At 42.6% G+C, this 19,901-nt stretch overlaps 1 protein-coding gene across 3 annotated transcripts in view; it reads left to right on the top strand.

Moving 5' to 3' along the window:
- The first annotated feature begins 6,880 nt into the window (after positions 1-6,880).
- Positions 6,881-19,901, top strand: part of PHKA2 (phosphorylase kinase regulatory subunit alpha 2) — a 66,702-nt gene continuing 53,681 nt past the window's right edge. For 2 of the 3 annotated variants that reach the window (XM_030574233.1, XM_030574220.1), the window contains exons 1-5: positions 6,881-7,068; positions 9,911-10,165; positions 15,156-15,314; positions 17,637-17,684; positions 18,415-18,583. In XM_030574233.1, coding sequence (XP_030430093.1) covers positions 10,088-10,165; positions 15,156-15,314; positions 17,637-17,684; positions 18,415-18,583 — 454 coding nt within the window. In that variant the 5' untranslated portion in view covers positions 6,881-7,068; positions 9,911-10,087. Of the gene's footprint in view, positions 7,069-9,886; positions 10,166-15,155; positions 15,315-17,636; positions 17,685-18,414; positions 18,584-19,901 lie in introns of all 3 variants that reach the window. The other variant, XM_030574225.1, reaches the window with a different exon arrangement.

Below are 19,901 nucleotides of genomic sequence, written 5' to 3'. Positions count from 1 at the left end.
TTGCGGGCCATGTTTATCCACAGTGCGTAATTACACAGGAGGCAAGTGATAGCTATGACATCCCCGTCCTAGTGGCAGACTGCACAGTCCAATATCAATGAGCATCCCAATCCCCCACAGAGTGCCAATACATACTTTCATAAGTATTAAGAACCAGTTGTGGTCAAGCTTTCAGAAAGACCTCACTCAATACAATCTGATCATTCATAATATGTATAGAATATTGATCATGCTTATCACTTGAGGTCAGCAGCCCCCCCCCCACCCGTCTTTATAGACCAGTGAACCTTTGCAGTGGATTCTTCTGAAAGTAAAACTCAGACCAAGCATCTCTCTTTTGAGGAGTGGAGATGCCATGCTTCTCTTCCCCAATTTGTTAATGTGAGGTTTGCCTCCACCCTTTGTTAGCTTGATGGGTCTGTTTACTGATCATATATAAATTGGGCTAAACTCACATTCTTCTGTTTAGGATAGACTTATTTAACAACTTCCCCGACATACCTGGTTTATGCACACTTCAGTTATAATTCCAGCTGACATTCATAACTCTTAATGCCCATCACGTACATGCGTCACACAAGAATATTATTGACCTATTAGTTATTAGTTTTCAGATGATACCTGAAAGGCATGTTTTGTACAAAGATAATTACAATAGCATGCAGGGTGTGAATAGAGGGGTGCTTAGTATCACAGTTTGCATGACATTACCGACAGATGAAAAAAAGACAAGTCCTTGTGCTAATGAGCTAACAGCCTATATTGGAAAAACACAAAACGGAATATGGGAGGGACTTGGAAGGATAAGGGTTATGACCTTCAAAGTTAACGAGTTGTGCTTATTGGTAAATATTGCTGCATGCAGTAATGTAGCCACGTTGGTCCCAGGATATTAGAGAGACAAGATGAGTCACCTGAGCATTGAAGAAGAACTCTGTGTAAGCTCAGAAGTTTGTCTCTTTCACCAACAGACATTGGTCCAGTAAAAGCTATTACCTCACCCACTTTGTCTCTCTCTTGTTACATATACAACTTGAGTTGGGAATTCATGTGATATCCTAACAAGATATCAGGTTTCTATAAATCATGGTGATGGGCACATTAAAATACAGAGAGAGTCATGCAACAAAGCCAGTCAGAGACAGGATGAAGTATTGAGAAACAGCTGCACATTTTAGGTTCTGCTAGACTTTTAACATTGTACCTGTCAACACTCTAACTATTGAGCAGGTCAGTGCTGTTATGTTATTGCTTAACTTAGCAGCCATTGGTCATAAGTGTACTGCTTCAACAGAAACAAAGCCATCAAGTCCATACTTGAGCTGTTCTAAAGATTTGAGAATAGGAAAAATCTGTGATCATGAATGTTGAACAAAGAAAACTCCCATCCATTTTCTCCTCTATGTTTTACAAAACTAACTATTTTAAAGGGAAAATGGTGTTCCCTACTCCCTTCAGTTGAATCTTAAATCTTAAAACAACAGCAAAGTATCATCCAAAAAAATGGCACTACCTTACTTGACAGATCTGGCCCCTGTGTGTATTCATAGTCTTGTCTGTTGACTTTAGTGATTAAAAAAAGTTTACTATTTGTACTGTACTCCATTCCATTAGCACTACAGAGTTAATATGGCTATGGGAGAGAGAGCTGCATTCTGTTCTGGGATTGTGCCTCGTCCACTAAATTGTTAGCTAAATTCCAATTCAGGGCTCTGTTTAGAGGATTTAAGGAACTTCTGCATAGTAATTCTCCTTACCCCATCCTGTACTGTATACAGCAACACTTCCAAAGTACAAAGACTGAATTCTCTGGTCTCCATTTCCTTACATCTTCTCTACCTTTACAGTCAGTTACAATCAATTTGGGAATCATGTCAAAAACAGAGTATTACAACATGAATGCTTTTCAATAACATTCTTAATTCCACATGCAAATCCCTTGAAGGTGTTTAGGAGTAGATTTTGTGCCTTCAACTATTTTGAAAATTCCCTTATGGTGTTAAACAGCCACTCACAGGTCTGGTTCTTTTCTATTTAGGGGTGGGGGGAGGGAGCCAGCGGAAGGGCAAGGAATTACAGGTTTTGCAACTGTCTGTTGCGCACATGCAGGTCAGGCATCTTTATCTGAAATCAAGACATGGAGCTCTGTGCCAACAAATTTTAATAGAGTTATACCAGTGTAAAACAAGAGTAACAGCGGTAAATCTGGCCAAAAGTGCACATTTCAGCTGTCCATTACATCCCTAATGACTGCTTATAAGAAAAACAGTTTCATTTACAACTGGATACTGTAACTCTTCTATCTTCATTAATTAATTAAATAATCAAACACTAGAGTTGAATGCACCAGACAGATGGTCATAATCTCAAATCTGGTTTCAGTGCCAATTTGTTTTTCAGGTTAAAAAACAGTTCATATTCAAGTAAATGTCCTTACTTTTGCTAATGGCATCTTAGAATATTAAATTAAAAAAACATAAAATCTAATTTACTTTGTACTTTTTATTGTTATTTTTGCATTTCTCAGCTTGGACAATGGGAATAGGCTACTCGTTTTCACTTTTGTTTCTAATGACTTTCTAGTTAATTTCACTTTCTTATGCCTTAACACACTGTTCAATCTTTAAGATCGTTATCTTGCAAGCTGCCTCACACAACATTATGTTGGCTTCAACAGAGCTCCATGTATGCATAAGGGTCTGTGTGCAATAGCTTGTGAGTGCAAAGCCTGAGTCACAAATATTGTAGGGGAGAGTGTATTGGTTCTTAGACTCCCCCTCCTACCAGCCTGTTAATTAGAACTTTTAAAAATACTATTTCATGGAAACATTCCTATTGGTCTTAGGCTTTATACATATTGATCATTGTTAAAGGTAAATAAGGAGTCAAATTTTCCTTGAATCTGAAAGCCTCCCTAGACATGCATCCTGCAAACATTTATTCACGTGCTTAGCCTTACTAGCATAAGTACTTCCTTTAACTTCAGACACACGGACTGCTCATGCTAGTAAAGTTAAGCATGTTTGTAAGGGCTGCAAATGCAGGCTCTTAAACTCTTCCAGGAATCTCTTTAGAGAGAGCCACCTCGATCCATGTGACTAAATTCACTATTGCCACCCCTCCAGTGTTCAAAACTCATGAGTAAGGCAATCCCCAAAATCAGGTAACTGCATGAAAAAGTCTGAGACTTAAAAAAACCAACAACATACCAGTAAATGCTTGTGTCTCTTTAGTTACCCCTGTGTTTTGATCCTTCAGGGTTCCCAGTATCCAACTTTTCTCAGCTGCCATGAGAACTTTTTAAAAATGAAATGCCAGATTCTTTCTTAATAACATGACTCCTGGAGCTGGGGTTTTCAGAAAACAACACCACCAAATAGCTCAAGAGCAGCCGGGTGGGAGATCGGGCTCTGACGCAGGCTCTGCCCGGGCTACATGAGACTCCAGAGCTGCTAGAGAAGGACGGGCGGTGGCGCTGTGGCGAGGAGTTGAGAGATTTCCCGCAGCAGCATGGCCGCCCCCGCCTGGGCACAGGGTCCGGCACAACAAGGCGGCACCCAGTGGTTTCCCCAGGAATTGAAATTAGAGGAGGGTGTTCGAATTTACAGGGAGGGTGTCAGGTCCAATGAGATATATAAAAGAGATATGAATAAAGTAAATGTTTTGTTAGGATTATGCAAATTTAACATAAGGAAAATGCAAGTTACACCAACACATAACAGATCTAGATTTCTAAAAAAAAAAAAAAAAATTAAAAAAATGTATTTAATTTAAATTAACTTTTGAAAAGTAAGCCATCATGGGATAAGAGGGCAGTCCTCTCATGGATCAGTAACTGGTTAAAAGATGGGAAACAAAGGGTAGGAATAAATTATCAGTTTTCAGAATGGAGAGAGATAAATAGTGGTATCCTTGAGGGGTCAGTACTGGGACCAGTACTGTTCACATATTCATCTGGAAAAATGGGGTAAACAGTGAGTGGCAAAATTTGCAGATGATAACTATCTTGAATAGTTTTGTAAGTCCCAGACAGACTGCGAGAGCTACAAAGGGATCTCACAAAACTAGGTGACTGGGCAACAAAATGGCAAATTAAATTCAAAGTTGATAAATGCAAAGTAATGCACACGGGAAAGCAATCTCAGCTATACATACAAAATGATGGCATCTGAATTAGCTGTTAACACTCATGAAAGAGATCTTGGAGTCATTGTGGATAGTTCTCTGAAAACATCCACTCAATGTGCAGCAGCAGTCACAAAAGCAAACAATGTTGGGAATCATTAAGAAAGGAATAGATAATAAGACAGAAAATATCACATTGCCTCTATATAAATCCATGGTATGTGCACACGTTGAATAGTTGTGCAGATCTGGTCACCCATCCAAAATATATATATTGGAATTGGAAAGGTACAGAGATGGGCAACTAAAATGATCAGGGTATGAAACGGAGGAGAGATTAAAATGACTGGGAATTTTCAGTTTAGAAAAGAGATGACTAATGCGGATATGATAGAGGTCTATAAAATCTTGACTGGTGCGAAGAAAGTGAATAAGGAACTTTATTTAATCCTCCACATAACAGAAGACTAGCAGTCATCCAATGAAATTAATAGGCAGCAGGTTTTAAAAAAACAAAAGGAAGTACTTCTTCACACATATAAAGTCAACCCAGGGAACTCTTTCCCAGGGGATGCTGTGAAGACCAAACTATAACAGGATTATAAAAAACTAGATAAATTCCTGGAGAACAGGTCCATCTGTGGCTATTGGCCAGGATGGGGAGGGATGCAACACCATGCTCTGAGTGTCCCTAGCCTGTTTGCCAGAAGCTGGGAGTGGGCAACAGGGGATGGTCACTTGATGATTACCTGTTCTGTTCATTTCCTCTGAAGCACCTGGCCTGACCACTGTCTGACCCAGTATGACCATTCTTATGTAAAAATTATTAAATTAAAATGTTTAGTACAGAAACTCCCCAACTAATGACCTCCCAAGATAGAAACAATGTGAGATAACAACCTTGGCAAATAATGCATTTTAAAAACCTTGGCCTACGAGGAAACCTATTTATATAAGTTTCCATTCCCAGTCACAAATCTAGCATTCTGGAGCAAAGTGACTAAAATTAGTCCAACAAACAAATGTTTTATTAACATGCCCCTCACTTTCCCTCCACCGCACTCCACTCACCGGTGTTGTCCTTGGTCAGTGAAGACTCAGAGTTCAGAGGTGCTTTCACATGAGTACACCTTCCAGTTGGGGGACAAGAAGGCACCTTGCTTGTTCTTCCAGCTGCTCTCTGTTCGCTCTGGCCACGTCTGTTCATTGTGCCACCGTTCACTCCACGCTCTGTGGCCAATGGCCCTGCACCGACAGCTTCTGCTGTCACCTGCCACTGTGACCTCTGTGAGTTGGTCTCTTGAGGTTCCACCAGCTCTCAGTGATTTCAACTGAGCTCTCAGTGCGGGAACCTCGCTCGCTGCTAGTGCAGTCTGGGTTGTCTCTTACACAAAAAACACTGTCCCCACAACAGGACTAAGCACTTAGACCTGATTGTCCAGTGATTTCAGCTGCAGGTGGTCACTTAACAGAACAAAAGACTCTCTATGGCGCCTAATCAGCTCTAACTTTAACACTGGAGAGGGACAGTTTCTACCTCCTTCAGCGCTCGTCTCTGATGCCTCCGATCATCACAGGCTAAGTACAGTTTCTACTGCCCTTTTCTCATACAATAAGAACAACATTTCATCCCCTTTCTCCCACATTCAAATGGTTTGTAACCTAACCCCAGCCAAAATCTATCACTTGGACAACACAGATCTGTTTGCTGGATACCTAAATAGATTATGTGTAACTGTAAATATAATCTGGCACTGAAGCCTTTCCCCAGCCCCAACTCATCACTAGCTGTCAGGAGAGCTCATTTAGACTTTGCTTACAAATCATCATTTGAAATTATTAGGTTGGCCAACATCACCGAAATGAATGCACTGGCATCATAAAAACAGCTAATATAAGCAAGGAAGCTAGTCTATGTTCATACTTTTCAAATCTATTATACTTTTTCAGATACACATATTTTATCATGTAAAAGCAGCAGAGTCCTGTGGCACCTTATAGACTAACAGACGTTTTGGAGCATGAGCTGTCGTAGGCTGAATACCCACTTCCTCAGATGCATGTCTGAGGAAGTGGGTATTCACCCACGCAAGCTCATGCTCCAAAACGTCTGTTAGTCTATAAGGTGCCACAGGACTCTTTGCTGCTTTACAGAGCCAGACTAACAGGCTACCTTGATATTTTATCATACACTGTATAAGCGTTTAAAGTGTGTATTAATGGTTCAGTTTACATTCAGATTTCCAAACAGTCACTGAATTGGTATGTAACTAGCTCACAAAACTGAGGGGGGTTGGGGAAATTCAGGGGGGGAGGGGGTGTAGGGAATTCACTGGCGGCCTCCAGGATGCTCCCGCAGCGCCACGCTCAGTCCGCGCGCTGCCCTCGCTGAGAACTAGGCTGCCGCTGCACGGGTCCTAACAGCAGCGTAGCGCCCTTATTGATGTCAAAGGGCTTTAAAAATACACCCAAGAGAGAGTCCCCTCCTAACTCAAGCCTATTAGCAGCACCAACGAGCTCAGTGGCGAGGTGGGTTTTTTTCTCGTTTCTCGAACAAGCGGTGGTTCTCTTTGGGTGCCAGCCGCTCTACCGTCCTTGCATGGCCTGTGCGCCAGCGAGCCGCCGCGGGAGGGCGGGGCGGGCAGACCCCAGGTTTCCCCTCCCCCGGCTGCAGCGGCGCCGGCTCCTGCAGCCTGGTGTTCGCGGCGGCACCTGTCACTCGGCAGCCTGCCGGGGCTCGGGCGCCTAGCTGGGTGCGAACGGCCCGGGGCCTGCCCGCGGGGGGACTGCATGGGCCCGGGGCGCTGGGTTGCCTTCCCCGCCCCCGCAGCCCCTAGCCTGGGCAGCGGGTTGGGTTGCTGCTGGGCGACCCCTTCCTCCTCCCACGGCAGCGGGCCGGAGCGGGGCAGGCAGAGGATGGGCCCCCCGCTTGCCCTTCGGCAGGTGAGTGGCTGCAGAGCGCCCGGCTGCGCACATCTCGCCGCGTGGGTGACACCCACATTGACAGGCGTTTCCGAGCGAGTCGGGATCCGGCAACGACAGGCGCTTGTTGGCCGGTGTTAGGAGCCGTGGTAAAGGAAACAAGCAGCCATCGGCCAGTCCCCTGCAACCCCATCGGATATTGAGATTACAGCAAATTAGTCCCCGGTCCCCAACCCCCAGGGCCGGGTTGTGTGTGAAATTCTAATCAGCTGGCGAAGAGGCGAGTCAGAGCATCGCTGGCTGTGACACACACCCTCTGGCATGCGGCAGCTTTGGACAGGGCTGGATTAACTTTTTGTGGGCCTGGTGCCCAACACAGTTGTGGGTCCCCATGGGACAAGGCGCAGGGGGGGCGGGATGGTCAGTCTCCAGAGTGAAGGGCAGGCTGGGGGCAATGAGGCACAGTGCGGCGGGAGCAGCCCCACTCTGTGCAGCCAAGCAGGAGGGCACTGGATACAAACCTGCAGCTGCCAGACCCATACTGGCCTGCCCAGCCCTGTGCTGCCAGCATGCCCCTTCCCCTTGAGAGCGGGCCCGCACTGCTCCTGTGCTCCAGCCTTATGCCCAGTGCGCCCTTGCCCAGAGACCTCCACCACAGAGCTCTATGCCCAGCCCCCACCGCAACTGCACAGCACCCTGCACACCACACTGCTCTCCCAGCAACCCCCCGCCTATGGACCTCCCCACTGCCCACCACCTTCCTCACAGTCCCACCATCACAGCTGCACAGCACCCCATATTCCTGAGGGGATTCTGCACCAAAAAATTAAAAATTTGGAGCACAATATTTTAAAATTCTGCAAATTTTGTCAATAAAGAAATGTGGCGTCTCCAAAATGATAGTGGGGAGCACAGGCCACTGGTTGCATGGAGGTGGGAGATTACCCTGCAGCCTCCCCCCACCCCGGGATAGGGACAGGGACTTGGCAGTGAGGGGCTGCAACCGACCCTGATTCAGTGGAAGGGCCAGGCCTGCCCCCCTGTGCCAGGTGCTCCAGGTGTGGGTGAGTAGGCTCAGCCCAGCAGCAGGATCCAAGTGCAGAGGGACTTAGTGTGGGGGGATCCAGGTGGGGGTAAGAGAGTTCTCTGTGGGGCAGTCTGGGTGTGGGTGGCTCAGTGGGAGATCTAGATGCACAGAAGCTCATTGGGAGGTTCCAAGTGCAGGGGTAATGGGACTCTGCAGGGGATCCAGGTGAAGGTGTTTGGGGCTCAGCGGGGGCGGGGCTAGGTGCAGGTGAGGTGATGTTCATTTGGGTGGGGGGTCTAGATGGTTGGAGCTCAGTGGAGAGGGTATATGGGGAGGGGGGTCATTGGGGTGGTACAGAGGCAGGGGAGGTGGGGCTTGTCAGGGGGAGGGTTCAATGGGTCTGCTTAACAGGAGAGCCCCAACTTCTGCCAAGGGATGCTGCATGCTGGGCTCCAGCTTCCCTCCTACCCTCGCTTACCCCATCCCCTTCTCTTCTCATCCTGTGCCCCTTCCCCACTACTTCATCTCCTCCTCATCCCACTCCCTGCTTCCTCCCTGGCCCTGCTTCCCCCATCCCCTTCTCTTCCCATCCCATGCCCCTTCCCCATTGCTTCATCTACTCATCCCACCCCCTTCCTTCCCAGCAGGGCTTTGGAACGGAGCCCAGAGCTGGAGCATGGAGCAGTGGAGCTGCTTCCCACTGCCCTCGCTTCCCATGCCCCCTTCTCTTCCCCATTCCATGCCCCTTTCCCACCGCTCCATCTTCTCCCCAGGCTTGGGAGGCAGAGGGGAACCGTTTGACAAGAAAGGGTGAATATCAAATAAGTCCTGAATAAAGACTGGGAGTGGATGGGTCACTACAAAAAGTGGTAATTTCCCCTCTGCTGATACTCTCACCTTCTTGTCAACTCTTGGGAAAGGGCAACTTCCACTTTGATTTCACTGGCCTCGTTAGCACTACAAATGTAATTTTCCCTCTTATATTAACCCCTTCTTGTCAACTGTTGAGAATAGGCCACTTCCACTTTAATTGAATTGGCCTCATTAGCACTGACCCCCCACTTGTAAGGCAACTCCCATCTTTTCATGTGCTGTAGTATATATATTGCTTACTGTATTTTTCAGTCCATGCATCTGATGAATTGGGTTCTAGCCCATGAAAGCTTATGCCCAAATAAATTTGTTAGTCTCTAAGGTGCCACAAGGACTCCTTATTGTTTTTACAGTTTATTGTGTCCCTGTCTGTTTCTTAGATATTGAACTAAAGAGCTGTATTACCCTCTGGACTGATCCCCTATCCATGGGTAGGGTTACACCACAGAAGCTATAAACAATCGCTTATATTTATTGCATACAAAGGATGATTGTATCCATATAAACACAGTTCATATGGGCCAGTAACTCGCCCATGCATTTTAGGTGTTATAAAATGATATGAAATATATTACTTCTGTCATATATATTCCTTCTACACTGGAGTAATATTGCTTATGTATCATAATAATAGCATGTAGACTTGTCATAACTAGGATTATATATGACAGAAGTAATGTATTGCAGTATGTAATATATGTGTGTTAGGTGTTTAAAACAGTGCACTCTGTTCTTGGCCTGAATTCTTTTTTTCTTTCATAGTGGTATGAACATATCAAGAAAATAAACTAATCATTTGTGGCCTCTGATTATGTGAGGAGCATGTAGATAATGTCCATGGTGCAGTATGCACATTGATTACTGGCCAGGTTAATCTGGCCAGGGTTTGCACGCAGATGAAGGGGTAAACCTTCTCTATAATCCCTGCTTTGTTGACAGCTGTTCTGTTTATTTTGGAACAAGGGCATCAGTTGCTAGCGAGTGTCACAGGCAAGCTTGCTGCATGAATGAACCAGGAAGAATAAGAGGTGCTTCAGAGAGAGGATCCCAGCCGCGCTTTCTCTTCCTGCTGCTCTGAAGTGTGGGAGGGAGACACACACGCAGAAAGAAAGAGAAACAAAAATCCCAGGTCTTGGGGAGATGAGAAGCAGAAGCAACTCTGGAGTCCGCTTGGATGGCTACGCCCGACTGGTTCAACAGACCATTTTATGTCACCAGGTGAGTGCAGAGTCAGAGCAGAGAAGAGTGGGATCCTTACACTCCTTCACCAACCCTGTTGGGCTTTTGTTTTGAGGGAGTTTTTTTTCTCTCTTAACGTTTTTTTTTAAATCTTACTCATTGTTTCAGTCGGCTCTGTGGGTTTCTTGATATGAATTCAGTGGACTGGTTAATTGTTTAGTGGACATGACAGTACTGGTTTGGGGCAGATCCAAGAGCAGCCCGTGCTTTTGGAGTATGTGCATGGAGCTCATAATTGTATGGAGTATTGGTTCAGCGTGTTGCAATAGGGAGCAGAGTATGTTTGAACAATCTGTTATTCTAGGAAATAGAGTGTGGAGACTTATGCTATAAAGTATTTCTTATAATGTGGTATGGTATGAGGTGGAGTTTATTGTACAAAGTAAGTGGAGTATTAGTTTAGGAAGAGAACAAAGAGAGGGGAACTGAGGCAGTGCTACAGATAAATATCCTGTACTGTATTCATTCTATAATGTGGATATTGGACATGCAGCACTCATAATAATAGAAAAATATCGCCTCTCTAAAGTAAATGGTAGCTTCTTTTCATTTTGAGTGGGCATCAAGTAAAATTAGTCACTGTAACTCAACAAGGATACTTAGTAGCTGATTATACCAGACATGAAAAAGCATGTCCATTGTATGTGGAAACCCAGTGAGTTCTTAACCACAATGTCGTTAAAATAAGATTTATGTTCAATGGCTTGCCTTCACTCAGAATGTGAGCTTGCATCACTGTGTATCTTTAGAAACTGGTGAACGTAGGCATAATGGTGACTTTCAGATATGTGGCTATGAATTTCATTTATCTGAAAGTAAGACTGTATCCGAAATAGAGCTGGTTCAGTTGCCAGCAAACATCATTTGTTTAGTACGTGTCTATAACAATACACTTCATACCAAAATCTTTGGCTTGATTCTCCTTTCAGTTACACTGAAAATCTACGATCACTATGTTAACTTTAATGGAGTGACTTCAGATTTATATCATACTGTAACTCAGATCAGACTCTGACCCCTTGTTGTGTGGCTTGGATACATAAACAGTAAAAGAATGACACTGTCAAGGCTGGTAGGCACAAAATGTGACCTACTAGATGTGTTTTCGCTCATGGACATGCATAAACAGCTACCACAGTGTTCTCCATTTGCTCAGCTCGTCATTTTCATTCTTAGGAACAGATGTAGGGTACAGAAAAGTTATAGTGCCCTTTGAGATGGTGTGGTTCAATTAAAATAGTTCAGCATATAAAGATGAGAGCAAGGAATTTTTGCCATGAGTCAGTTTCCAAATATACTTATTACTAAGCACTGAATGAGGCCTGTAGGCTGTGGAGGAGGTGTTACAGACCCCAAACCTGCTCGTGCTGAAATCAATAGGAGTTTTGCCATTTCGTATATTTGTGAATAACTGTGTTTGGATAGTATTTGTTATAAGCAACATAGAAATCTAATAAGAAGGAATGATGTATTTAGTGTATACTGGGGTAGATTATTAGTTTTATTCCAGTTTATACCAGCTGACCTATAATCTTCAATCACAAATTACATTTTTTGTGCAAAATATAAGTGAAGAACTCTTTCTTTTCCTATGGAACGGTCCAATGTTGAGAAGAGTTTTGGTCTTTAAAAAGAAAAGCCAATTTCCCTTTAGACCACTGATCATCTGATCAGAGGGAAAATTGTTATCAGAGCAGTGCTTGTACGCATGTGAACAGAGAAGTGCTGTAAAATGAGTGCCATTATTTCTTACAGGCTTAAAAAGTACACTTTTCATAACAGCAGTACATTCATTTAAAAAGAAAGTGTTGTTCACTTACCTAAGGGGATTCAGTGCTTTCTTTGAGAAACATGATGTTCAGGAATTAGTTTCTAGGATAAAAATCCAGTGCTAGGCATTTTGCATGCTAGGCATTTTGAAAAACTAGTGGTGGTGTTGTTTTTGTTTGTTTGTTTGTTGTTTTTATTTGCATTCATATTACGCAAAGACAGATCTCTTTTAAAAGCAAAATTAATTTAGAAGATATGTGTTCTGAGCCAGGCATAAATTCCAAATGCAGTCTGTCATTCCACCCAGAGGTCTGCACAGAGGGACCCCATGTGTCTGCATGGAGCCACATTGAAGTCAGAGCTCCTTGCAGGACTGGTGCCATAGTGAACATTCTATTTTCTGCTAACATATATGACCCTCGCAGAGTATAGACGTGATAGGTGCTTTAGAAATGCAGGTGGATATATTAAAGGCCATAATTTGAGTTAATATGATGGAGAAGGTGTAGCTATGATCATATATTAGTTAATGATGAGGAAAATCCAGTGAGGAAAATGTTCAATATGTCTCCTCCATGTGCAATATCATTATTCTTCTGATACAGTTATTTTATTTATATAACAATTTTTATTTAAAGATTATTGCACTATATTATTTATACCCTCTATAGCCCAATGTACAGAAGAATAATGACTCAACTATTTTATTTCACTCATTAGGTTGGGGTTTTTTTTGCATTTTTTGTGTTTTATCCAATGTCAATATACATTTTATGGACACATTTTAAAGTTTTTCTTTTTTTAAAAAAGTATTACATGGGGTACTTAAGGAGAACAAAAATGTAGCTAAATAGAAACCACTTCCTGGCTATCTTATTTTTTTATCAGCTGACATTTAGTGGTAACAAAAATACATCACATTCAACTTCATACAGTCAAACCCAGCTGGAGTTTAGTGAAGGTCTGACTTTAATATCAGTACTCTGCTTGGTCAAAGCAGAGGTTATATAAGCCAATGTGTTTGCTAAAATATGCTCTGAGTGCAACTCTGATCTCCATTATCTCAATTTAATTCTGTAGTAGCTCCAGTGTGGTCAATGAAATTACTCCATTTTACACCAGTGAAAGTGAGATCAGAATCTGATCTTTTTTAGTAGATTTTTGTTTCCAGACAAATAGATGTAGTGAAATGCAAATATATTAACTAGAAAGACACACAGCACACACAATTAAGTAACAATTTAAGGCCTCAGTCTGGCAATCAGATCTCTGCAACACAACCTTCTGTCCTTGCAGAACCCCATTGACTTCAGTGGTGTACCTTGGCACATGGATTTGCTCATGCAGATCTCATTGGGAGGCCCCATCCTACAACTAAATTAAATTTTAAAATCACATGTTGGGCCTAATGTTACACGGTGCCCTGGCATTCTTTTGATATCCATGGAAGCTGAGCATACCCAGTACCTCATAGTTCACACTTCAGTATCTTGCAGGGGTGCACTCTTGTATACTAGCAGGGAGAAGTTAAAAAAAATCCTAATTTTTAAGAGTAAGCATTTTATGAAGCAAACTTTTAAAAGTATTAGTCAGTTAATGTTTCTTCCTGTGAATTGATGGTACCATAATGCGACAGAAATACCTTTTGTTTATGATGTTTCACAAAAGGTCTGATCCAATGTCCATTAACGTCCAGAGTGGACTTCATTTTTCGATCAAGTCCAGTATCTAGGTTAAGTCCCTCTGATTCTAATGCGGGAAGGGCGGCCAGCAGATCCCTTGGCCTGCACTGCTTCTCGCAGCTCCCATTGTCCTGGAGTGGCAAACTGCGGCCAGTGGGAGCCGCGATCGGACAAACCTTCAGACTAAGCAGGTAAACAAACTGGCCTGGACTGCCAGGGGCTTTCCCTGGACAAGTGGAGGCCCGACTTTGAGAAGCACTGATCTAGATCTTGTATGTTGTCTTAACATGGCACTTTTTAAAACAGTGAAAGCAGGCAGGTCCCTGGTGGTTGATGGGTCTCCCAGTGTCTTGTGTGAACATTGACATTTTTGGAGGAACAATCTTAGTGCCATTTCATTGCACAACTGGCCCAGAATGTTGCTGCTAGGGGGCTTGCTGTGCAATCTCTGCAATGCTAGAATTACAGCTACATAGACTTTCTTTGTACTGCAAGTGAGGGATGAACAAAAAAGATTGTGCAAAATAGCTGGAAATATGAGATTTGCCTTTGAGGCTCACCTTTCTCCCTATTCTAATTAACTTAGACTGCAAGTGGCTTCTGCTGAATCACTTTTTTTTTTTTTCTGTTCTGCTCATGTTTTTTTCCAATTTGGAAATGTCTTTGAGCAGTTAATCCCTGTTTGGGCATTTAAGTGACAGTTTTATGAATGGAATATTCCATATAGCATCAGAGAGATTATTCAGCACTCATCCAATCTCTATTATTTGAACTATAAACTCTTTGGGATAGAGATCATCTCCACAATGTAGATGTTTATACAGTCTATGTGAGTATGCTGTGTGGTACTGATCCCTGATTTAGGCCACTGAATACTACTTTATTATAATAATAAATGAAAATGCTGATTATACCAGTAATGTTTACCTGGCTACAGGTGATGTTTCCTCCCCCGCAAAACTACCTCTTCCCAGAAAATAAGGTTATGTTAACATTGAACTGAGCCAGCATATGCCAGTAATAAGTCAGTGTATGATTCTGTTATTTGTAACCGTTGTCCTTCTGCACACCAGCCTCAACCCCTGTGTCACTAGGGCTTGGTTCTGCACCACAGACATCAATGGTGCAGGGTCAGGCACTAAATACATGATAAGTTCTTTGAGCTGGGGACCTTCTCTTTTTATTTGTTCCGAATATTGCTAGGTCAGTAGGTGAATCATATGCTCTTGGATGGGATGAGAACCGCTCAGCTGTATGTCATAGCCCCTATGCTACTAGCAGTCAAAGGAGATTCTCCTTTACCTCAAGTTTTAGCAGTCTGGTGGGTAGATCAACATTGTATCCCACTGTGGATATTTGAGTGTCCATTGTCTAAGTGCAGGTAAGAGTATGAAGTCTTGTGTGGCCCTGTGTTTCTTACATCATCATTTGATATGGAAAGTGCTGCTGCAGTTAAATAAGATGACTTTTCAGGTGAATAGTGTGTGCTGTTCTGGTTTTCTTTTCTTTACGGTTAGAATCCAGTTACTGGACTGCTTTCGGCCAGCACAGAGCAAAAGGATGCTTGGGTCCGGGACAATGTCTACAGCATTCTGGCTGTGTGGGGTCTGGGAATGGCTTATCGGAAGAATGCAGACCGGGATGAGGATAAGGCAAAAGCCTATGAACTTGAGCAAGTATGTCTAAATATCACACGTAGTAAATTTATTGTTTATTCTCTCACAGCTCTTCTTTCATGTGATGCTGATTTTTATTTTGTGCTGTATTTATAATGCTCTTGTGGCCAGGATATACAAGGGTTTCCAGACATACATAGTCTGGGCTGGTGCTAGCACTTTCCATCTGTTTCCCTTGGGTACTTATCTAGCCCATGTTACAATAGTATCTGAGCAGCTCACAATATTTAATGTATTTGTCCTCACAGCACCCCTGTGAGGTAGGGAAGTGCTGTTATCCCCATTGTACAGGTGGGGAACTAAGGCACAGAGAGACTAAGGGACTTGCCCAAGGTTACATAACCAGTCTGTGGTGCTGCCGGAAGTTGAACCTTGGTCTCCCAAGTCCCAGGCTAGCACCCTAGCCACTGGACCAGCCTTTCTCTCTAAACAATTTATAATCTAAGGTCCCAGTCCTCCAAACACCCACACGGTTAACTCTAAGCAGTCCCATTGCAGTCAGAAGCGCCTAAGTGATTGCAAGATCAGGATCGAAGAAGGCAAAACATGAGGGTGGCCATGGAGGGAGGAGACAATGTACAAGAAAAGCTATGAGAGTGATAATTGGCACATGTGCTGTTAGTTCCATTGTCTTAAAATTGCAGTATTAATGATTTTTTTATTATTATTCATATGGGGAGGGTTGAGGTAAAGGGATGGCAAGAAGAGTGGCTTCATAGGAGCAATGGGATGGTGGGTGGGGGATAGGAAGGGATGGAAATTAGAGTGCTGGCAGAGCAGGACTAGCTATGGAAGGACAGTGAGGGAGAGAAGCAGCATGAGGTTAGGGGAAGAGCCATAAGGTTGATTCTTCCCACCTGGAGACCCTGCTCAGCTCTCCCACTCCATGTAGTTGGGAGCATGGGTTTGTCCAGTGGGCATTTCTGCAGTGTCCTCTTGCAATTTTGGAGACACTGGGTGAATTTAATACTTGACTTTAATCACCAACCTATGGTTGCCTTGGAAACCTATTATGGGAGAAATAGCCCAGGCTCAGTAATGTGTATTGTCTCTTTGTATTCTGAGACCATTGCATAACTTCAAAATATTCTTGTTTCAGGTACAAATATGTGCTTAATTACTGAATTTAGGGGAAAATCCTACTGTCACACTTGTCTGGGGTGGCTCATGACTGTGAGTTTCTGCCGCAGGGCAGACACCTCAAACTGGTGTTGTATTCTGTAATTAGATTTCACCAAGCCAGTGACAAATGTGAACTCACTGTAACAGTCTTACCATGGAGTCACAGATAGTTCCCTGAGACTCTCCAGCCTGTCTTGCCACCCAGACAAATTGGACTTTGTGATAAAATGGATACCTACACCAAAAATCATACCACATTTGGGTTGCTTCCCAAGAGACTAGTCACTTACTCCAGATCAGTTGGTGCTCCAGATCTTGCACCAAAGAAACGCTGGCAGCCAGTTCTATAATAAACTAAACTAAAGGCTTATTAACTAAGAAAAGGAAATGAGAGTTATTGAGAGGTTAAAGCAGGTTAAATATATGCACTAGTGAATCACAGTTTGTAATTCCAAATGTTGGCAATGATGTAGTAAACTGCCAGTTTCACAATTTTGTAATAAACTGCCAGTTTCAGGGTACACAGATTGTCTCTGGGGATTTCTGCTTTGCATCTGCTTCCCTGTAAGAATCTAAACAGTGCAGAGATTCAGGATCTTTCCTTGAGTCCATACTTACAGCTTCTTCTCACAAAAAACAAGCTGACAGGGTCACTACCCATGTGGGCTTTTCCTTTGATGACGAAGAGAGAGGAATGCATTTTGAGTTTTTGACCTCCGATCATCACACACAATGACCATTTGCTTTGAAATTAGCACTTTTCAGTTAAAGTTCTTCATTTGCATCTGACAAGGCATCTTTCTCCTTTGATGAGTTATTTAGGTGCAGGGGTGTACACAATCGTAGTGTTTGCTATTACATTATAATGGGATACACATAAGTGAAAACAATGCAAGTAGCATCCCACTAGTTTTCATGAATTTTAAACACCAAATACACTCTTATATATTTAACAGTGAGGTGAGAATACCATATATTTTCAAGTGACCACATATCAGTTTCCCCAAAAAGCACATTCAAGGCAAAAAATCTAGAAAAGAAAACACACACACATATATTTCTTTAAAAGGATTTCAAGATGTTCATGTTCACACTCATGGCAGGCCAGTAGTAGAGACCCTGAGCCTTGTTAAATACTGTCTAATACTGGTAAACAAACTGGTTACTTTAGACTTTAATTATTCTCTTTTATTCTTACAGAATGTTGTGAAACTGATGCGGGGACTTTTGCAATGTATGATGAGACAGGTAATCTAATAACCAGGAGTATTTACTCAGTTGCAAGGTCAGATCTGGTGCTTTAACATCAATTTGTGCATGAAAGGGAAAGATTATTGTGAGAATACGGTATCCCAGATTGAAGGAGAGATTGAAATTCCCAAGACAAATGGTTCTCTGGAGTCCTTTTTGTATGCTAAAGAATGAATCCCTTTGGCACCTCCCTTAGCCTCATAGATTTGAAACAATTGGTAATACATGTTTTATTAAAATTTAAGTCACTGATCATATAAGTGTATTGCATATGAGCAAATATATTTATACCATGCATATCTGAGGACAAGTGCTTTGTTATATTTACAAAGCATTTCATTTCAGAGCAGATATTTCTTTTCTTTTATCTGAGACTTCAGTTGATTGGTTTTTTGTGTGTACAAATATGGGTGTAATAAAAGTATTTGAACCTGTGCAATTGCTATGAGCAAAACTCTGCTCTGTTATACTTTTATGACTGATCACACCTATGACAAATTGCATTTATATCTGTGCAAATAAATCGCACCGCTTGTAACTAAGGCCTCAACTCAGCAAGGCACTTAAGCACATTCTTAAGTGCTTTGCAGAATTGGAGCATGTAAGAGTAAGATAACAAAAATCAGGGCACCAAGGTATTATTTCCTATTCTTAGAGCATGTATGTTCTTGACTAAAAATCCTCTTGCAAAGTTTTTTGATTTTAAAATCTTGGGTGTTCTTTTTAGATGGACAAAGTAGAGAAGTTCAAATACACACAGAGTACCAAGGACTGCTTGCATGCCAAATATAATTCAGCCACTTGTGCCACAGTAGTAGGGGATGACCAATGGGGACATCTACAAGTAGATGCAACTTCCCTTTACCTGCTCTTCCTGGCACAGATGACCGCATCAGGTAAGCAGAAGATGTTTTAGCCATGATCATTGGTGTAGATTTTTTTTGATAAGTTAAACATTGGATGTACCTTCCATCAAAACAACACAAATAAGTAATTAAAGTTTAATAATGTGGAAATCTGCCTTTCTTCTACAAAACGGAGTATACTAAAAAAATCACCAAAACATGTACTTGGGAGAAGCAGCCCTTTGTTATCAGAACTCCCCTCTTTCAAATTCAAGAGGACAGGATGTGACTACCTATGAGTGTATGTTAGCATTACTGTTTATTGACCAGAGGGTTTTCTCCACTTCTCTATGTACAGTGGGAACACTATCTTTGTTTTATCACAAGATCTTTTAAGTATAAAGAGAAGTCTGGGCTGCCTATTGCGTTTTGTGCATCATACTCTGCATAATGGTTTGAATGGGTTTCCCTGGTTCTACTTTTGCTTGTGAACCTCATGTCACCTTTTTCTTCATGGGGGCACTTACAAATATCAGCACTTTCCTTTAAGTGCGTTACCAGAGAGGATTTGCAGAGGAGTATCTTCCATAAATGAGATGGCAGTTGTATCATTTACCTAGCTGTGCAATGAAAGCAGTTATTGCTTAAACATTGTTCCTTGTTAAATATTTACATGCCCTGTGGCAAAATGCCAGAAAAAATAAGGCCGTGATTTACAGCAATCAACAGTGAGCCTCAAGTCTAGTTATTGAGAGTAGGATTCCCAACCTGAAATGTCCAAGCCAGTCTGAGTCCCGAAGGTACATGCTGGTAGGAAAGCAGATGATCTATCACTCTGTATGGAGTTGCTTCAAAAATGAAAACTTGCCTCCCATGGCTGCCTTCCCTTGAAGTGCACTCCTGCCCCTCCCAACATGCGTAATATTTTAGAGGTGAAGAGGGGCTGGTACAGTGAGCTGTAACGGAATATCTATTTCTTTTGATGCCACACATATGGCGCCTTGATAACTGGCAGGAAAATATCTCATACTCCTGGGATGGAATAAAATATGATAGGTAGAATATGTGAGCAGGGAGTACTACATTTGAAACTTCTTTGCACTTACGGGGATGTAATGTCTCTGTAAAAAGAGATCTGGATTAGTTGAGACTCAGGTGTTTATTAAGAAAACAATCACTTGAAGTAGTAAAGCAGTAAAAAGCAACAATGAGTCCTGTGGCACCTTGAAGATTAACAGATGTATTGGAGCATAAGCTTTCGTGGGTGAATACGCGTGGCGAAGTGGGTATTCACCTACAAACGCTCATGCTCCAATACATCTGTTAGTCTTTAAGGTGCCACAGGACTCATTGTTGCTTTTTACAGATC

Source organism: Gopherus evgoodei, chromosome 1, assembly GCF_007399415.2.
Source record: "Gopherus evgoodei ecotype Sinaloan lineage chromosome 1, rGopEvg1_v1.p, whole genome shotgun sequence".
Taxonomy (NCBI): domain Eukaryota; kingdom Metazoa; phylum Chordata; order Testudines; family Testudinidae; genus Gopherus; species Gopherus evgoodei.
The sequence above is the reverse complement of the archived record's forward strand: the minus strand, read 5'-3'. Positions and strand labels throughout refer to the sequence as shown.